Source organism: Equus przewalskii, chromosome 25 (assembly GCF_037783145.1).
Source record: "Equus przewalskii isolate Varuska chromosome 25, EquPr2, whole genome shotgun sequence".
Classification (NCBI taxonomy): Eukaryota; Metazoa; Chordata; class Mammalia; order Perissodactyla; family Equidae; genus Equus; species Equus przewalskii.
The window spans coordinates 41,519,938-41,540,497 of NC_091855.1; the positions used below are offsets into that span (position 1 = coordinate 41,519,938).

Here is a 20,560-nt window from a genome sequence, read left to right on the forward strand (position 1 = left end):
TGTGGTTTGCCAACTTTCTTCCATTTAAAACATTTCCTTCTGGCTTGCTCCGGTTTGTCAATATCCACTAAAAGGCAGCACCAAAAACAAAAACACTTGAACACAGAACTCCTAATATGGACTTACCACGGCAGAAAGGAACAGGGTCTTAACCCTCATTCTGGCCACTACATGCTGTTAATGTATCCTCCAATCTTAATTGTTTAACCAGAAGTCACTATGCTTCTCATCATGCATGTATGCCATAAAACTTCCAGCCCTTTTTCTGATGATTAAGAGCTAAACCTAGAGAGAGAAGCACCCCAGGAACCTGAGTATAGATGCTGGTCAAAATTTCTGTGTGTCAGTATGTAACAATTAAGTTATGAAACATTCGCATTTCTATAGCTGATTTAGAGCACACATTCTCTTTCTTGCTTGCTCTTTCTCTCTCTTCACTATAGAACAACCCAAACCCACCTTCTGCCTGGCTAAGACTTGGATAGAAGCTGTTCTGGATAGTGCCCATATTTGCTATCCTCTGGCCTTATTTTATCCGACAGCATAGCATTATAGAGCAGTAAAGGAGAGCAATACATCAGCGTTCTCATCTTAGTGCCCCCCCAACTAGCAGAGTGTCTTGGCCACGTCCCTTTGCATCTCTGCATCTTTTCCAGAGCTCACCTTCCTGACGAGAGCGACAGTAAACGGTTATCTCCAACTTCAGATCACAAAACCCTGGAGCCTCAAAGCCAGAGGAGAGCTGAGAAATCATCCTGTACCTCTCCTAGAGCAAAAGTCCCTCCATCACCTCACTAGCAGCAGGCCATTTAGCTTCATCCGGACTCTGCTTGCATGCTTTCATATCTAGGGACCTTAGTGATTCTCAGTTAACACTGTTGACAACCTGCTGTGTGCCAGCAGCTGTGTTAGGTGCTTTCACATGCATAATTTAGTCCTTACAATGCGCTCTGAGGGTGCCGTGCCATAGCCACATCACGTTCTTCCTCATTTTACAGTTAAGAAAACTGATAACTAATGAGTTCCCTGATGTTAGATCATGTGACTCCGAGCAGAGGGGATAGGGACCAAGAATGATGGCTCTAGGCCTCCCACTGCCTTCACTGAGCCCCACTTACTAAGTGTAGTCTTGAAGAACTTTGAAATAATTCTCAGTTAAATGTCTGAAAGAGCCAAGTTTAGAGGTCAGGCGGACCTGGTGTGGAATCCCCTGACTGCGTGTAAGCACCTGAACGTCTGGATTCTATCTTAGTCTTCTCTGTATCTTTCCCTGCTGAGGGAGTCTAGCATTGCTTCCTGGCAGTCAGTTGATGTTTATTGATTGATTAATAATAAAGATATTAATAACACTGTACATCTGTGTGACATTAGCTTTTCCAAGTTATCCTTTTAGCTAATAACCCATTTATTAATACATTCTAAGTACTAGACACTATGCAGAAGGCTATGGGAGGCATAAATATGAATCAGAAAAGACTCTTGCCCTTAAGGATCTTTATATCTAGAAATCTACATTAGATATGTATCGCAGTGTGACCTCTGCAGTAACCCTGTGAGGTCGGTAGAGCCAGGATTATTATCCTGATTTTTTAATTGGAGAAAGTAAGCCTTAGAGAAGTGCAGTGACTGCCTTGGGTGACTCGGCTAGGAGGCAGGACCAGGGCCAGGACCCTGGGGACCTCACCCCCAGCTCAGGTCTCTCATCTGGAGGTTGTGACTACACAGCATTAGTAAAGGAAATAACTGGCTTTCAAACCCTCGTTGTTCTATGGGTCATGCTGAAAAACTGCCTGGTCATGCTTTCCCATTCTTCTGACCCCATCCTACTCTCCCTGTCCTCTTGTAGCCGCAGGGGACACAGTATCCTTGCCGCATAACAGCTCCCTCCTGCTCACCTACCTTTTATTTATTTACACGTGTTTCTCTCTTTCTCCTCTAGGTTGTGATCAATTATTCAATCGTGAAAGGGCTGAAGTACAATCAGGCAACACCAACCTTCCATCAGTGGCGAGACGCCCGCCAGGTCTACGGCTTAAACTTTGCAAGTAAGGAAGAGGCGACCACGTTCTCCAATGCCATGCTATTTGCCCTCAACATCATGAATTCCCAAGAAGGAGGTAAGCGGGGCTTTGTCTCGGCCTGGCGCCAAGATCCTCTCCTGTTCTACCTCTGCCCTCCCGAGGCCCTGGCTCTCAGGATGTCCCGGCCTCGACTGCTGGAGCTGATGATATAGGGGTTCTCAGAGAAACCTCCTGCCTGACTCTAGATTTAAAGAGACGTTAACAATTTGAAGGAGGAGAGAATGATGTTTACATCTTTTTTTGCCCTTTGTGAGATACAGATTTCTACTGATGTGTTCCTAAAGCTGTCTATCCAGATGTGTTTTACGTTTGTCGTCCTGCTTTGTATTCTAGAACACATATTTAGCAGAGCTTGGAGGGAACAAGTGACAGTTTATTCAGTTATTAAGTTATTCATTCATATGTTTAATAAACTTTTACTAAATATTTACAGATGTAAGAAACTGGCCATGCAGAATAGATAAGAAATGGATAGATGGAGTCCTTCCCCTCAAGTCACTTGGTATTTTGGAATAGATTCATAAGCTGCTAATTATACCGTGTTGTGATAATCGCTCTAACAAGGCATGAGCAGGGGACTAAGGAGCACAGAAAGGGAAGGAAGCACCTGCCCATCTGGGCTGCCGAGGGAGGCTTCTCGGGGCTGGTGACATTTGAGCTGGAGTTCTGAAGGGTGAAGAGTTCAAGGCAGAGGTGGGCATGGGCTTCCCAGGCAAAGGGAGCAGCAAGTGCCAAGGACACGGTCATGAAAGCTCGGCACATGCTGGGACAGAGTCCACTGCACTGTTTCTGGGGCCTCGGGTGCAGACAGGAGAGAGGTTGGAAATGGCATTGGAAGGGCAGTGGGCATTGCACAATGAAAGGCTGCAACCTAGAAGACTCTGGGTGGGCTGGATACTCGGTATAGACAGTGCAGGGGTGGCGGGTTGGTGCTAGCAAGAGTTTCTAAGCAGGGCAGTTAAGCACAGAAGCAGAAATACATGTGACTTTTATTGGAAATTTACAGTGTTAGCTTCAGAGGGCGGACGGAGGCTTTCCAGGGCACGGGTGTCTTGATGGCCACGGACATGATCCTGCGCTCTGCTAGAGATCTGACCTTAGTAGAGCATCGTAGTTAAGAACCAGGTTTGGGGTCACAGCGCTCAGTGTGAGTCTTGATTCTGCTACGTTCTAGCTGAGGAACCCTTGGACAAGTTACTTCATTTTTCTGTGGTTCAATTTCCTTATCTATAAACTGGGGGTGACATGGGATTATTTTCACATTTAAATGCTCTAGAATGTAAAATGTTTATCAGCCTGCCTGACACATATTAATCACCCAGTATTAGTATTTGTGAGTATTATTATTCTCATTGCTGCTGCTGCTGCTGCCAGAATTGGAATGGCAAGTGAGGAGACATGGTACTTGAACCTGGAGGGAGATGGCTTTTAAATATCTATTGTGCCTGATATATTGGAGCTTTGGGATCCAATTTAAACCCTAGGAGAATGTTTTTAAGTAGATAAATAACGCGTTTTGAGGATGCTTCCCATAGGTCATACACAGAATGGGTGGGTACTTGTAGAGTGCTTTCCCACCAGGGAAAGGCTCCAAGGTTTGGGGATTTTCTGCTGAGAACTGGGATGTGTAGTGAGGAAGCTGCTCGACCACAGTGGCACTGAGTGACGAGCACAGGGCCCAAAACGTCAAAGGCACCCAATAAATGTTTCTTCGGCTGTCTGTTTTCCACCCAAGAGCCTGAGCTTCACGGTACAGCGAGCTAAGTGTAAGGTTCCCCATCTGACTACCTCACCTGCCCCAGGATGGGAGAGTCAAGCTTTATTTTATCTATGCATATGGATACATCGAGGGACAAAAAAAAAGTTTTAATTTAATCACACAACTAACTCTTTCAAGCAACTGCTTAAATTAAATAAAAACTATTAATTTCTTTATTAAATTCACCATAAAATCACAAGGAAATCAGTTAATCCACTGTTATTTTCCAATAAGAAAACTGTGACCCATTATGAGGAAATAACTGGCTGGTGTCAGGTAGTAACTCAGATTCAGAGCCCTCCCTCCCACATCTCCTTTGGGTTGAATAGATATCTTTGTTGGTGTGGGAGTGAGGGTCCCCATCTGGTTTTGGGTGTGTGGTCATGAGGTGAGAGGGGCCTGATTTCCAGCTTGCATCTGGAGTAGCAGTTGCTCCTCCCAGTTTCTTGGCCGTGGCCTGACCTCCTGCTTCTGCGGGCGTGACCTTTGGTGGAGGGGAGGTCCTGGGCCCACTGAGAATTAAGCGTTTTCTTCACCTGAACTGTAACCTGCCAACACTGCCATGCAGAGAAGGGTGCAGCTCGATGAGCTTTTAGACGTATGCACGCCGTGTCCCCCCACCAGGTCCTGATGGAGGCGGTAGCCCTCCTGCCCCCTCCCCGAGGTCAACGAGGATGTCAGCTTCTGCAACAGCAGAACACTTTTGCCTGTGTTTGAACTTCACGTGAATGGACTCGTGCAGTGTGTGCTTTTGTACCTGATTCTTTCCCTCCACGTTATATTTGAGGCATTCGTCCCCAGAATCAAGTGTCTCCATAGGTGGTTCTTTGTCACTGTGGTGTGCTGCTCCGTGATGTGCTGTGCCTCGTAGATCCAGCCTCTCTGCTCCATAGTTTAGCCTTTAGAGCTCGCAGGCAGCCTCTTGACCACCCATCTCTGTCCACCAGCTATGGCAGAAGCCCTCTTGCTGCCACATAGTTGTGCTGCTTTTCATTAAAGCCTGTCAGTATCGGGCAAGTCCATCCTACTCCCTCGGTGGGAGGCAATGTGCTGTAGTCAAAAAAAGTACTTGTTTGGGGCAGGTGGATCTTATATTAAGTCTTTGCTGTGCCACCTGTGGCCTTGGGGTAATAAACCCTACTTCCTGGGGTGGTTATGAAGATTAAATTTTGAAATGTTTATAAAGCACTTAGCGTATCGTGCCTGGTATGTGATAAGAGCACAAATAATACTGGTTCTTTCCCTTTTGGTCTTGTGAAATGTGGTTACTTTTGTAAATTTCAGTGTCCTTATTTGTAAAACAGGGTCATAAGTCCCACTTACAAAGTTGTGGAGAGCATCCAAGGGCCCGGCGTGGCACCTGGCACTTGTAAATGCTCTCTCACTGCTTCTTCTCTTCTCTGGCGTGTCCTGTTCTGTGGTGGGAATCTGGGGCGCTCAGATCGTGGTGTTTTCTAAGACTCACCGTCTCCTCAGGTTGGGTCTTGCTCGTTGTTTCCCGCCTTCGCTCCTCATGTACGGGCAGACACTAGTGGGGCCTCCTGTGGGGTCTTCCAAACCTGGCAGATACAAGACACTTATATACAAACCTGAAAGCAAATCAGAGAAAATTGTAGATGCCGAGGACGTTGGACTGAATGGTTTCACATCCCCCTCTCTTACCTGATTCTCGCCACAGCCCTGGAGGTGACATCCCAGATAACCTCCCTGTTCCCAAGATCAGGAAGCCAAGGCTCAGAGAGGGAAGTGACTTCCCTGTAATTCCACCTCCAGAGAATCAGCTGCAATCCAAACCCGGAACTTTACTCGTTCACAGTTTGCACTATCTGTGTGCTGAAGACAGGCAGCGAGCTGTACTCCGCGCTCTGTCTTTGTTCCTTCCTGCCTCCCAACCTAGTGGAGGCTACTGTTGAGCCAGGATTCTTGATGTTGTTCTACAGAAAGAATGGGGATAACAGAGAAATATTTTTGCTGCCTAATTTCTACATGGAAGAGAGAGTCAGGCATTTGACCCTTGAAAAATCTGTTTTTCTGACATTGTTCCTTGGCACCCACAAAATCTGTCTGTTTACAGCAGTGAGCTTTGGATACTCATTCTTCAACTTCAGGCCCAACCTGGGGAACCTAAAGTTAATTTAGCAAGTAAAATAGTCGTCCGGGGGCTGGTGACTCCAGTTCCCTGGATCAGGGACAGGAGTGCAGAGCCAGCTTAAGATTCTCCTGGGCCCCACAAGGCTCGGGGTTCAGGGGTTACCTCAGTGGATAGGGACAGTCACTGGGTTATGGGGGCTTTTTCTAGAGAAACTAACATCTGGAGGTTGTTTTGAGGGGCAAGGAGGAGCTGTCTGGTTCCTAATGCATGCCTATCTTCTGAGGAAAGGAGAAGAAAATCGGTGCAAATGCAGGGCTGCAGCCTTCCTATGGTCGCAGCTGGCTGTGTGCATTGCTGGCCCCCTGCTGTTTGCAGGCTTGGCTCACAGACCACGTGGCCCAGCTTTTCTGGGTTCTGGCTGCTGCGTGACAAGGTGTGATGGCCAAGGATGGTGCATATGCTTAGCTGGGAACTCAGAGTGGGGCTTCTTTGGCCAGTTGATTGACAAAGATAATGATTATAGTGATACTAATAATATCTAGACTTTCTCTTCAAAGCCTAGGCTTCTGTTTTTTACCAGGTTCCTTTTCCCATATGCCCCTTCCCTGACCTTCTTAAGGAAAGGCTCCCACTAACCAAACAGCCTCGAGGATGAGGGCCCAGCAGCCACACAAGACCTTGTCTGGCTAAGGAAGTGCTTCCTTATACTCTAAAGTGCTTATAATTTGTCTTTAATTTCCAGTAGGTAGCCAGGCCAGCTACTGTTATACATATTTATTCAGAGAGGGGGTTGAGATTTTAAAAAGTGACACATCTGGGGCTGGCCTGGTGGTATAGCAGTTGGGTTCGCACGTTCTGCTTGGGTGGCCTGGGATTCACCCGTTCGGACCTCCGCACCGCTTGGCAGGCCACACTGTGGCACGCGTCCCACATATAAAGCAGAGGAAGATGGGCACGGATGTTAGCTCAGGGCCACTCTTCCTCAGCAAAAGAAGAGGATTGGCGGCAGATGTTAAGTTAGCTCAGGGCTAATCTTCCTCGAAACAAACAAAAAAAAAAATAGAAATGTTTGTGAGAAAGTAAATCATTAACTGAGAAAGTGTTAGAAAAAAAAAGTGACACATCTGCCAGCATCTTCCAGTGGAACTGAGACTCAAATGTAGGGTTTCTGGTTTAAAATCCATTGGTTTTTTTCTACTACTCTGCACTGCCTCAGTAGGTCAGAGAGGAAGGTCAGGAGGCTAGTGTTCCATAAGCCCAGCCTGCACCCACAGCTCCAGGCGGTCCTCTTACTTTGGGGATCACAGGGTCTTGGGCGTGGCAGTGAGTGGGGCTCGTGGCAGGGTGCAGCCACTTGCAGAAGGATGACCGAGGACACGGGCCTCAGTGTCGGTGGGTCTGCACCATCACAACTCCTGAATTGCTGATGTCAACTCCAGAAAGCACTTACCTAGACTTCCTCTGTCTGCTGTCTTTAGTGGCCAGTTATCAGACGGGGAGGTGGGGGGAGAGGACGGGGCGGAATGTTTACAGGCTGCGCTCCACACCCCAGCCTAACTCGGCTTCCCTCCCCTACGCGTTCTTCTCTTAGCGGGTATCCGCTCACAATTTGGTAGCCTTATAACGGCAATTGCTTCCTCGTGCTTTAACAGGAGTCTGCTTCTGACATAATGTGACATTAAACAGGCCACTTGTCTGTGGGTTTCAGTGTCCCCATCTTTGGGAGGAGGGATATGGACTTGATCAAGATCTCTGCAAGTCCTCCCAGCTCAAATGGCTTATGGTTTGATGTATGTTGTCTGGGCAGGAGTGAATTCTAGTTCACCACTTGCAGATATTGTCACTTGACCGTTGCTAGGAATGGGTAAAACGCTGTGAAGAAGCTAGAACAGCAGAATGTCCTTCTTTACCTCCTGGAGGACCCCAGCACATCTGGAAGCCAGGCTCCCTCATCATCCATAGTTGCTGAGTCAGTCAGTCTTTGTGTGTTATTGAAAAGTAGAAAATACAGACAAGCAGACAAAAATTACCTCTATTCCTCCAACTGCTATTAACACATATACCCTTCCAGACTTTTTTGTGTTCATATGTGAATTCATAGCTATTCCCCAGAAGTAGTCTATAGATTCTGTCTTATAATCTGCTTTTCTCACTTCACTCTATGGTATGAATGTCTTTCCGTGTCAAAGAGGTCAGATCGTCAGGCCGTTTCAGTGAATACCATATAAAGATGTTCCATAATTTAACCAGTCTTCTACGTTTAGACGTGCAGGTTGTCCCATTTCACATTATTATGTTTATGTAGTAGAGGGCTTTTTTGTGTGTTTATTTGTACACATGCTTTGTATCTGATGTGTCCGTCTTTGCTCACCTGTCCAGTTATTTCTTGGGCATATTTATGTGTCCAACAATATATAAATTTTTAAAGCTTTGATATATCTTGCCAAAATGCCTTCCAGAATGAGTGTACTAGTTTATGCTCTGTCCAGCACGCACGACAGTCACCCACTGCCCCAGCCTTCACCAGTCTAGGCATTAGTGCTCTTAATAATCTTAGTAAACTCAAGGGAAGGGAAAATATATCATTTTAATTTGCTTTTTTTTTTTGAGGAACATTAGCCCTGAGCTAACATCTACTGCCAAGCCTCCTCTTTTTGCTGAGGAAGACTGGCCCTGAGCTAGCATCCGTGTCCATCTTCCTCTGCTTTATATGTGGGACACATACCACAGCATGGCTTGCCAAGCGGTGCCATGGCTGCACCGGGGATCCGAACCGGCAAACCCCAGGCAGCTGAAGCAGAACGTGTGCACTTAATCACTGTGCCACTAGGCTGGCCCCATACTTTGCATTTTTGATTACTAGTATGGATGAAGATTTTCGTACACTGGTTGGTGATTTCATTTTTCCCATTGTTTTCAGCAGTAGCTTTAATTAAGTGCAGTACAGCACGGAGGAACGCATGCCTCTTGCACCTTTAGTCACATCTCCGTAATTTCCCACTCCCAGAATGTGTGCGTCCTCTGATGACAAGGGGACCTTGTGTCTCCTTCGGCGAGTGAGTGGAGGCTGTCTGGTGTCATATGGTGTGTTTGAGGTCATGATGGATAATAAATACATGGGCCTCACCAAGCTGCTGTAAGGCAGCATCCACACTATCCGTGTTTTATGAGTTGTCGTTGTTTGTGTTCATCTGCATAGCCAAAGAAGAAAACGCTGGCCTGCGTTCCCGTTCATTCGCTGGACCTTTGCTTCCGCTGGAGGAACTTCTTCACCTTTAGTATCTAGAATCATGTTGGTAGGTCACAGAGAGATTCCTTGGCTGTTCCTTCATTTGGCTTCTTAAAGAAAGGAAGAGGGGTCTTGGAGTTGAAAGACCTCGGATTCTGCCAGAAGCACCAGCTGGAAGGTCGGGCGGTTTCCTCATCAGTGCAGCCCCTACTTACCTTCCTCCTTCTCCTACAGGGTGCTTCTGACCAGGGTATTTCTCTGCTGCCTACTGATCCGGGCACCCACTGTCCTACTGTACCCTACTTTTAGAGATGGACAGGAACCAGAGGGATGGGATTCCATGGCTCTGGGGTTGAGAGGGCTGGAAAGCTTGTAATTTTAAGTTACCCAGGGATTTTTTTTTTAAAAAGAAGAAAGGATACCAAAAGTGACAAGAAGGGCACACAGGGAGCCTTCTGATGAGCTTGCGTTTTTTCCAAAGAATATGGCAACGATAGAATAAGGGCACACAGCCAAGGACAAATCTAGAAAGGGCAGAACCCCGTAGGGGTTGGATGCCAAGCTTTTTCAAATGTCCCCTCCCTTGGAATGTTTTCTTACCATCTTTACTTATCAAAATCCTCCCCAGCCCTGTCCCCTGCTAACTCTCATCTCAGTAATTCTCATCCCACCTTCTCGGCCCCCTCCTCTGGCCTCCTGTGATAGGTGGCTCCTGCCTCTCTCTCTCTCCATTTCTTCTCCATTCTGCTGTCTTGGGTGCTTACCTTTTCTCTCTCCCTGGATGTTGCCTTCTCTGGGAAGATTTCTGGGCCCCCTCGTTGCCCCACCCCAGGTCTGATGAGGTGCCCCTTCTGTGTGCTCCCAGTGCTTCCCTGTCCACATCCACCACTTGTGAAGTTAAAGCCTGGCTGCTAGGAGGGGGGTCACGTCTGACCTGTTCCCCAGCGGACCCACAGCACCCATCGCAGTGCTTGCCGCATCAGCAGCACTCAGAAAGAACTGTTGAGTGCCTAAATATGTGTTCCTGAGAGCAGGAGTCACATGTTAGCCGCTTCTGTATTCACAGCCGCAGGTTGGTTTGTGTGAATTATGTAGGTGTTACACACGTACGTGCGTGTCGTGAGCTTACGCCTCTGTGCCCAGTCTCCTGAGCCGTAAGATGGGATGGTGGTGCTCGTGCCAGGCCTCCCAGGTTGTGGGGAGCATTCACTGTGCTCATCCCCATAAAGTGCCGAGGATGGCTCGTGACACGCTGCGTGCTCGGTAAGTGCACGCTGTCCTTTAAAGCCCACTCTGACCTTTCCAGGTGGCACTGGGCTGGGAGCGAGTGCGCAGGTCGCCTCTGCATTCAGCGGCCTGAAGGACTTCCCTTATCAAGTTCTCCTAGGTGTTAGGGGAGAGTGTTTTGTATCTCCTTCCTCTCTGTCAGACTCTTGGCTGTGACTTCTCACTGTTGATCAGATCCCTGGCTTTGGGACTCCTTTTCTCGTATTTAGTTAATTGGTTGTTAATGTGGATAATACTGTCTCACATTGTGAGTTATTTCCTCCTAACTGGCGAAGTTGGCTACTCGGTTTATTTGTGAAAATTCCACAGCAGTGTGAGGACCTCAGGCAGCAAAGCCCTGGCACCTCTAGCAGGTGCAGCTCCAAGCCGGTGAGAATCTGCCCTCACCTTTCCTTCTCTCCTATTCTTTTCCTTTTTCTTAGACCTCTTTTTATAATTCTTGCAAAGCTGCCATTATGATGGGGATGAAGTGGCTATACATTAAAAATAATAAAAACAGGAGGCCGGCCCCTTGGCCGAGTAGGTAAAGTTCCACACTCCGCTTTGGTGGCCCGGGTTTTGCAGGTTCAGATCCTGGGTGCGGACCTACTCCACTCACCAGCCGTGCTGTGGCAGCGTCCCAGTGCAGGGTAGAGGAGGATGGCACAGGTGTTAGCTCAGGGCTGCTCTTCCTCCAGCAAGACCAGAGGAAGATCGGCAACGGACGTTAGCTCAGGGCGAATCTTCCTCACCACCAACAAATAATAATAATAATAAAAACAATAACAGTAGTAACGGGGATTTTTATTTCAAGCTATCAGGAGTCTGGGTGCCCCTTTGGGAAGGTTTTTCCCTGAATGATTTACTGCAGTAATGTGAAAAAAAAATGGCTATTCCCATTGGAAAATCAAGTGTGTAGAGAAATAATTCCCTCACCGAGCTATATATTTACATTTACTATATATTTATGTTTACTTATATTTAGAAATAAATTTAAAGATGAGAGGGATCTTAGAGCTATTTAGTCCAGTTTTTTTCACCTTTGGAGCTACTTCTCTGGCTGATGGGGAAGGATAGAGAGGAGCTGACCTTGTGGGGGGCTTTGTGGAGCTGCAGGCTCCAGAGAGCACAGACCTTGCCGGTCCTGCTAACACCCAGGCCGCACACTTGCTGTATGCCCTTCTGCCTCTTAGTTTGGGCAGCTGCAGCCAGCACCCTTGGCCCCTGCACATTCACTCCACCGTGATGCTTAGCCTGTTTTATTCAGAATACCTCTGTCGTGCCTGCCCTCCCACTAGACCGCTAGTTCTCCTGTAGTAGGACCGATATGGTCTCAGTCACCTCTGCCTCTCTAGAACTAGTGCAGGGGAGGCACATGGTGGGAACTCAGGAAACGTGTGAGGGCTACATCGACCCTTTTGACCTTCTGAATCTCAGCAACCCTGGAAGGAACAGAGTCCCTGAGTGCTGTTCTTCTGGATGGGAACTTGGGAGGCCTGGCTCTGGTCCTAGCCCCATTGCTCACTGACTATGTGACCTCGATCAGGTCCAGTGACCTTTGTGGGCCTCAGTTCTCTCATCTGCAAGAGGAAGTGCTGGTTGTCCCCCGAGGTCTCCACCAGGCTAGAGGCCGATCGTAGCCCTTTCTTTGTGTTGCCAGGTGAGCTGCCATCTGCTCTGGTGAGGAAAAGGCTGTGGTGGCGAGGAAGTCAGCAGACCCAGATGTTGGGCCTGGCCATGCCACTTAACTACATGTGACCAGGGCAGATCACTTCCTTATCTGAGCCTCGGTTTCTTCATCTGTAAGATGGGGTGGCATGTCCGCCTCACAGCATGAGAGTGCGAGGAGGTGCTGATACAGAAGGGTTCTGAGGTGTTCAGCATGCCGCAGCAGATGTGACAGGCTGCGATGGGGACCAGCAGTAGTGGCTTGGCTAAGTCCCATTCAACTGAGGAAAATACCTCCCCTGCCACAGTGTCTGAAATTCCTGAGAAAATTTGACCCTCTGGGAGTTTCCTTGAGTCTGCGGGAAGAGCCTGGTCTAGAAGCAGGAGTCTGGTTCTTGGCCCGTCAGCCACTACCTTGCGTGTGACTTCAGGCACGTTTTATCTCCTGCATAGGCGCTGGTGTTTACACCCTGAAGGGGCAGGGCTGGACTGGACAAGTAGTTCTCAACAGGGACAGCATGGGAGGGGCGAGGAGCTGTTTGGAGACTCAGACAGAGGGGCCGGGAGTGCTGGGCCTGGTGCAGTGTGCAGGCTGTCCCGCATGGTGAAGTACTGTTTTGCATGTCCCACCAAACACGTGGAAGTGAAAAACTTAATCATCTTAGCCAGAACCTAACTCTGTTTTAAGAAAAAGCACTGTTGTTGTTTTTTTACCAGTTAATATGTGCTGAATTTCCTAGGAATGCGACTACCACATACTTCAAGTTAGAATTGTGCTTTAGTTTGTTTGTAACTTTACTGGGAATTGTTTTCTGTTTTGGAAGCATTGTCACTGTGAGATTTTTCATCATCCACACAACTCCCCTTTGTCAGATCTGTTTGTAGCGGTCGCGTGCACTGAGTCTGCGGGTATGTGCATGCATCTGACCCATTCTGTCTCCCAGTGTAGCTGTGTCTGTGCTTTCTCATGTTGCAGTATGTTATACCATAGATCACTTCTCTCTTATCTCACCTTTATAGTACACTTAAGGCATTATTTTTTTTTCTCATTTATGTAGGTAGGTTATATCTATGAATTTCACTTCAAGATAATACAGGGAACATTACAAAATGTTTGTAAGAAAAAGGGGCCACTGAGTCTAACAGGGTAGACTGGGAGCTCTGTGAAAGTAGACTAGCTCCTTCTCGCATCACATCTCTTGTCCCATTTCATCACCACTTACAGTGCCAGGTGGATAGCACTGTGTCTGCGCCCATCTTACAGCTGAGAAGACTGAGCCCCCGAGGGGGGAAGTGAGGACTCGGCCCACACCACTTACAGACAGGCAGTAAGAGAAGCTGCAATTAGAACGCCTCTTCCTCTCCTCCAGAGAGAAGGAGCTGTCATAGAAGCAATGTGGTACTGAGGGAAGAATGCGCATTTTGGAGCCAGGCTACCTTGGGATGAAGGAAAACAACTCACTCCTCCTGTGTGTCTCCTCTGCTCTTGGGACTTGACTAAACACAGCTTCACTCTGATACACATGGTGTGTTTTCCGCACACTCAGCAATTCTGCGACACCAGCTTGGTGTCCTACAATTTTACTCAATTCTGACCTGTCTGCCTGGAGATAGCATCAGATCCCACAGGTTAAGGGCTCAGTCCCCAAGACTGCCCGCCCAGCCACCTCCCATTTCAGACACCAGTCGCAAGTCCAGATTGTCACCTGTGCTTCTGACAGGCTATAAATTAGAGGTTCCCATGACCCCCTCAGGTTCAATACATTTGCTAGAGTGGTTCACAGAACTCAGGAAGACATTTTGCTTACTTAGATGACTGGCTTATTGTAAAGGTACAATTCCGGAACAGCCAGGTGGGCCACATGCCGAGGGCATGGGCTGGGGGAAGGGCGCAGAGCTCCCCTGCTCTCTGATGCACCACTCTCCACTCTTGGGTTCAGATTCTGCGCTGCTGCTTCTACGCAGTGTGACCCTGAGCAAGGCACTTCATCTTGAAAATAGGTGTCATAATACTATTGATTGTTGAGGGTTATCTGACACAATACCTATGTAAGACCCCTTGTACCTGTAGGTGTCCAGTAAGTGAAGCTTGTCTCCTTCTGGCTGCCCTCCACTGGGCTCCGCTTTTTGTCCTCAGGTCCAGTACTCTTCTTTCAGCTCCTTTAAGTTCTCTCCAAACTTACCACAATCATTGTACAGTCGTCTCCCGTTGTTCCAGGAGAGCAGGGCCCCAAACTGATGGGATCCAGCCACCTGGTAGGAGTGAATTTTTGAGAAAACTTTCTTCCTCAAAGCCTCTGTGGTGTGGAAGACAGATGGTTGAGGCCCAGGTGGGCCTGATGAGTGGGACCCAGAGAAGGAACAGAGCGTACATTTACAGATGACAGAACTGAGACCCAGTAAGGGGAGGGTCACACAGCAGTCAGGGGCAGAGCCGGGGCCTGCACCCAAGGCTTCTCCCGCTATCCCAGACAACCCAGGTTTGATACACCCGTTCCTTCCTAAAAAGGAATTTTCCCTGGGGCCTAGGACCAGGGTGGGACTTTAGGAAGAGCGCTGAGGAACTTGGAAGTCAGTGCTCAGGGAGGCTTGCGTTAGCTTGATTTTGCCCCATTTTTTCCCTTCTGGGTCTCTAATGAAATCCAGTCAGACCTTCCCAGTGTGTAGAACAATCTGCCCTTTCTGGCAAGCTTCTCCACTGTTCTTGCCTTCAGCTCACTCTCCCACAGCCTCACCTTTCTTACTCTCAACTCAGGACAGAGTGGGGAGACCCCAAACCAAACAGAGGGTTCACTTTCAACTCCTGCTAAGACCCCAAGAAACTCTTTCCAGATCAGAAGATCTGGCAACCCCTAACTCATCCCAAAGTCATAGACGTTCCCAGTAGGTCTCTGGGAGTGACGAGGGGAGCTGGCCAAACTTCGTGTTGTGATTGCGCCTGAATGTGTGGGGAAGAGTGGAAGAGAACCCCTTCCCACCACATATTAGGCCTTCCCCGTGAACCACTGGGGTCTGGGGCCACTTCTAGTAGACAGCCATTGTACCCAGAGCTGGAGGAAGGAGCCCCTTTGCCCCAGAATCTTAGGACTTCTGGAGCCATGGAGCCCCCCAGGAGCGGGTACCAGAGTGCATGTGCCCCAGTGCCTGGACTTCTATAGCAGGACTGGCCTCCTGGAACAGTAGTTATCCTGCTAGACGATAGGGTGAAGTTGTGTTCACAGGGTAGAACAGGGTAGTGGCCTGGCTGTTGCAGACAGGCTGTCTGACCTTGGGCAAGACAGCTCTTCCCCAAGTGTCAGTTTCTCCATCTATAAAATGAGGTGGTAATGCCTATCTCAGATGAGGTCATGGGGCGCAGCAAAGCACAGTACTGATGGCAGGAGCTCTGAAGACTGGCTGGCGAGAACAACCTCGACCTGGAAATTCAGTTAGCGCCTCGTGTCCCCAAGCTGGAGTGCAGATCTCCTTTAAAAGCGTTAGCCACAAGATCAGACGTGTGCGTGCCTCAGAGCGTTAGAGCCTGGTGTTGGAGGGGCAGGCAAGGGGTGGCACAGAAGCATGTGTAGTCAAAGGCAACTTCGTCTACAGTTTTTTGGGTTGAATGCAGCAAATTTCACACTGGTTATTTTGAGGAGTTCTAAAGGTCCACCTGGGTATCGGATGCAAGCAGAATAGTTCTGCTTTATCTGTTTTGTCCTTTGGGACTCTGACAGAAAGAAACAGAAGAAAAACCTGGCAGCTTACTGGGAATCCACGTGAGGTGGATGATGTGCTTAGTTTCTTTCCCATGATGAAGTGAACACGTGATGAAGTGCTTAGTCTCATTGGCCTCTCCGAACATAACAGTGTGTCTTTTTCTTACTTGGTTTGCTTGTAATAACATCATTGGTATATTTCAAGATATGACTCTCCTGGTGCTGGATGATAAATGTTTTCCCAGTTTTTCCAGTGTCCCACGTCCTTAATCCATGCCCTGTGCAGCATCAACATTAGCAGGGGAAGCTGTGCAGGCAAGGGGCTCCTACACAGCCCAGCCTTCTCATGAAGAGAGGCCCAGTGCCGTTCCTCACGTTGTTCCACCTCACAGCTACTTAGAGTGGGGCCAGATTTTGCTTCTCATAGACCTTTCTGTTGAAAATTCCCTACGTTTTTCTCCTAAAAATATACCTAGCTGTCTTCATCTGCCTCCTGCTGAGGCCATTGGCACTTTCTGCCCCACCAGAGATAGAACCAGAACAACCAGAAAGTAGACGCAGCATGGCCCCATTTAAAAGGATAGGACAGCTGCTCGGCACGGCCTCATCCCCTCCTGACTGCCCTCTGGTGGCCACTTCCTGAGCACCAGGCAGGCTGGTTCCTCACCAGCCTGGGATTAGTCAGGGCCCTCGACCTCATCGGTGCCAACAGCTACACAGGGCACGCCACCACACGTTCCCCAGAGTGCCCCCTGACGTTGTCCCCTCTCACTTTTCCCCACATTTACAAGCCCCATGCCTCCTCTCACAACGTTGCTACTCAGATGAAGCCTTTTCCAGCCACCATAATGAGATCGCTCCTTCCTCTTACCCCCACATGCTGTCTTTTTGCCTCCATTATAACTTAGGTTGACACCACTTGGCATGTCCTATTGTTCCAGCATGTGAATGCAGTCAGGCTGGGGAGTCAGAAAGTGTCCTGTTTGTCTCTGGACTCTCAAAAACCAGCACAGTGTCTAACTTAACCCTTGCTGTATCCATACCACGTTGGGTGAGCAGACCAAGACTCAGGGGCTTGCTGGGTCTTGGGACTCTCAGCCCAGGCCCCCAGCTCTGTGTTGGGATTGCACTGGGCAGTTTGTACTAATGAAGGGTGTGTTCTGGGCCTGACCCCAGACACACGTGTGACTCCTCGTCTCCTCCCTGGCACCACCTCAACCCCATATACTCATTGTTTCTCCATTGAAGGGTTGTAGCAGGACCTGCCTGATCAGCCTCTTTTCTCCTTCTTCAGTCTATCCTCCTTACTGGCACTTCTAACGTGACCTTTCCACAGAACTCAGGGCAATTTCACAAGCCCCTTCATGGCCTTGCTCCTGCCTCACTTATGTTCTGCTCATACTTTGTGCTCAGGCCACACCAGGCCATGCCGTGCTCTCCACTCCCAGTGCTGTTGCACTTGAGGTCCCTCTGTCTGCTGCTGACCTGCCCTCCTCCACATTACTGTGCTGGGGATCCAGCCCAGCGCCCCAGCAGACCATAGGGCGCCTTCCCTAACTCTGGACACACTGTTGTCCCCCAGTTGGAACTCGTGATTTGCTTGTCTAGACTGTGAGCCCTGGAGGACAGGCACTGTGCTTTCCAAGTCTCCGGCACCCTGAAGAAGGGCTGACCCATCCTAGGTGTTTGGTGAGTGAGCAAGCATGCCTGTTGTTTCCCGTGTCTGTCTGCGTGCCTCATGTAGCCTGGAGCTTCCTGCCATCGCACCATCCTCTGCAGACCAAGACGACGTTCCTGAGCCAGCAACGCTCCCAAGCCTGTGAACCTGGGCACAAGGTGAGGGGTGCTATCTGTGATTGAGGGACATGGCAAATAGAATTGTCTCACACAGAAATCGCACCCGTCACCTTGGCCCGCCTACCACCACTAAACAATGGAGCGCGCCTTCCCCAGCCAGAGGCCTTGTTTCCATGGACCCACAGCTCTCTGTGGCCCCGAGGTGTGCCCGTCAGATGTGGAGTCAGACACATCTGGAATCAAGCACTGCTTGTGCCAAGGGCGTGCCCTTGGGCAAGTTGCTTCACCTTTCAGAGACTCAATTCCTCCACCTGTACAATTGGTTAGCCAGACCTACCTCACAGGGTTGTTGTGAGGATAACGAGATGATGTTTGTACAAGTTCTTTGTCAGCTTTAAATAACTGGAACAATTTGAAGTTACTCTTTTTATTTAATATTTGAAAAGTCTAACAATGTCAGCTCCAGTGGTGATACTCACAGCCCATGCTTTGGGAGACAGAGGGAGGCCAGGCTGCTTGGGCTGGGCTGGTGAGGGGGCGGGGACGGGGCTGGAATCAGGCCTGCAGGATCGAGGGTGGTTGGGGGGGACCTGACAGTAAGGAGGATGGGGGCACAAGCAGATCTTGGTGGTTTGGGACTTCAAATCAAGGTCTGAGAAGAAGGTCTGCCTGAGCCTTGCGGTCTCCCGCTGTGCATTGGCAGTACTGTGTCCCCCTCTTGGGGGTCCCTACTTTCTGAGCATCCCACTAGCCGCCTGCTGTTGCTGTTGTCTTCCTTTCGGAGCTGCTGGTTGGTTTGCAGTTCACATCCTAGAGAAAAAAGACCTCCGTCCACCGGCCCCAGGATCATCTCCCAAACACTAATGGGAAGATTTCTCTGGAGCTTTTAGTTTTCCATAGATATGGCCTAGACACTGCACGCCCAGTTAGGGCTTGAGCTATCAAATGGTCCATTACAGAATGCTGTCTCACCAGTTCCTGCCTGATACACCTCAGCTTGGGGCAATGATGAGCAGCCTGTGGGCAGCACATATGATTGACAGAAATGGCACAGACTACGGGGGCAGGTGACAGAATGTCATGCCCTAGCTTTAGGCTCTGTCACATGTAGCAGTTGTGAAACCTTGAGCAAGCCGTTTCAGCACCTTGAGCCTTAGTTTCCTCATCTTTAAAATGGGTGTAATAACTGCCTACAAAGTTGCTGTGAGGCTCAAACGGTAAAATAGATGAGAGTGTGATTTGTAAGCTGTGAAGCACCATAAGAATACCAGGTGTCATTGTTGTTCCTGGGGCAACCAATCCCAAAACACTGTCCTACTGGCACTGTCAACAGTGGCCAAAGCCATTACTGGTGGGAGGAGAAGCTGTGACACTTCCCTGGGGCTAATGCACATACTCCATAAGGAAAGGAACGTGTCCTCTGTTGTACATGCCCCTCTTCACTGGGTCTTCACAGCATCGTCCTGAGACTGTCAGGGAGACTTAGGAATTGTTGTCCCCACTTGAAGCATGAAGAAGCAGAGGCTCACAGCAGTAAGTGACTTGCCCAAAACCACGCTAGCGAGTGACGGAGTCCTGGTCTCCTAATTTCAAGTCCAGGTCTCTGTCCATTGGACCAGCTTGCCTCTTAAAAGAGACCGTGGTCAGCTGGTGGCCTCCATGCTGTCTGAGTCATAGCCCAGCTTGTTCACGGCTTCATTATTCTGGGCATTTATCCTGGCCCATCTTTATAGCCAAATACCTGAAGTTAGTCAAATGTTCATTAGCATCCATTTTCTTTTTTCTCACTTAGCATGTATAATATCTAGAGAATGATATATCATCCTAAAGAATGTTAATTTCACAAGTCAGCCTTCTGCCAAGTTTAGCTCACACAGGATAAGAACCAGCTCAGATATCTTAATAAGTAACCATTCCAGGGACTCAGAAACCCACGTGCTGAAATTGGGCTAGGACTTGCAGTTTCTAGAGTGGACAGGGTGTGAGCATTTGAGGCCCTGCCCCCCAACTGCTTGTGCTGCCTGCCTTGATTCCTCCATTTATTCACTCAGCAGACGACTGGGTTTTCACAATAGACACCTACTCAATTTGCCTGCTTCTGCGCTTAGCCTGCCATAGTCTGTTCTCCACACAGGAGCAGATTGATCTTTTCAAGTCTAGGTTAGGTCAGGTCAGCCCTTGCTCAAGATATTCCAGGGACTTCCAGTCTTGTTCAGAATAAAATCCAAATCCTTGCCAAGGCCTGCATGGACCACAGGGCCCTGGCTGCCTTCCTGATTCACTTCCCACTCTACCTCACCTATTTCCAGTCGCACTGGCCGCCTCATTGTTTCCCCGAGCATCCCACGCATGCTCCCGGCTCAGGACCTTTGCACCTAACCTCCCTTCTCCCTAAAATGTTCTTACCTCCAAATACCATGGCTCCTTCCCGCACGCCTCTGCTCACGCATGACCTCATCGAAGAGGTGGGACCCACACACCTGCCACTTCAGTTCTCTTCCCTGCTGTGTTCTTCTCACATGTTGTATCTTTGTTGCTTGCCTCTCCTCTCTAGGACCTAAGTTCAGGAGAGCAGTTTGTTGTCCCCACTTTAAGGATGTATCCCCAGTGCCTCGCACAGTGATACATGTGTGATGAACGAATGAATGAATGGACATTTACTGAGCATCTATTCTGGGCTGTGCATCAGCACATAAAGATGAATAAGACATGCTTCCTGCGTTCTTGAAGTGCAGTCAGGTGGGGAAGAGAGACTTGACAGTACAGTGTGGCAAGTGCTATGACAGAGGGAAGTACAGGGCCCACAGGAGCCTAGAGAGGAGGCCTGGAAGGCAGGCTGAGGTGTAGGGACAGAGCTATCAGGAAAGCCTCGGGGGGTGGGCGTGCCTAATCTGCGTCTTAAAGGATAGATAGAAGTTTGCCAGTTAGAAAAGAGAAAGGAACAGTCCGAAGAGAGGCAGCTGCACATGCAAA

General features: G+C 48.9%; 1 protein-coding gene across 14 annotated transcripts in view; it reads left to right on the forward strand.

Moving 5' to 3' along the window:
- The window catches only part of EVL (Enah/Vasp-like), a 160,342-nt gene that overhangs the window by 103,424 nt on the left and 36,358 nt on the right, over positions 1-20,560 (forward strand). For all 14 annotated transcript variants that reach the window (XM_070593208.1, XM_070593214.1, XM_070593211.1 and 11 more), the window contains one exon: positions 1,940-2,117. In XM_070593208.1, the coding sequence (XP_070449309.1) occupies positions 1,940-2,117 (178 nt within the window). The remainder of the gene's footprint in view (positions 1-1,939; positions 2,118-20,560) is intronic.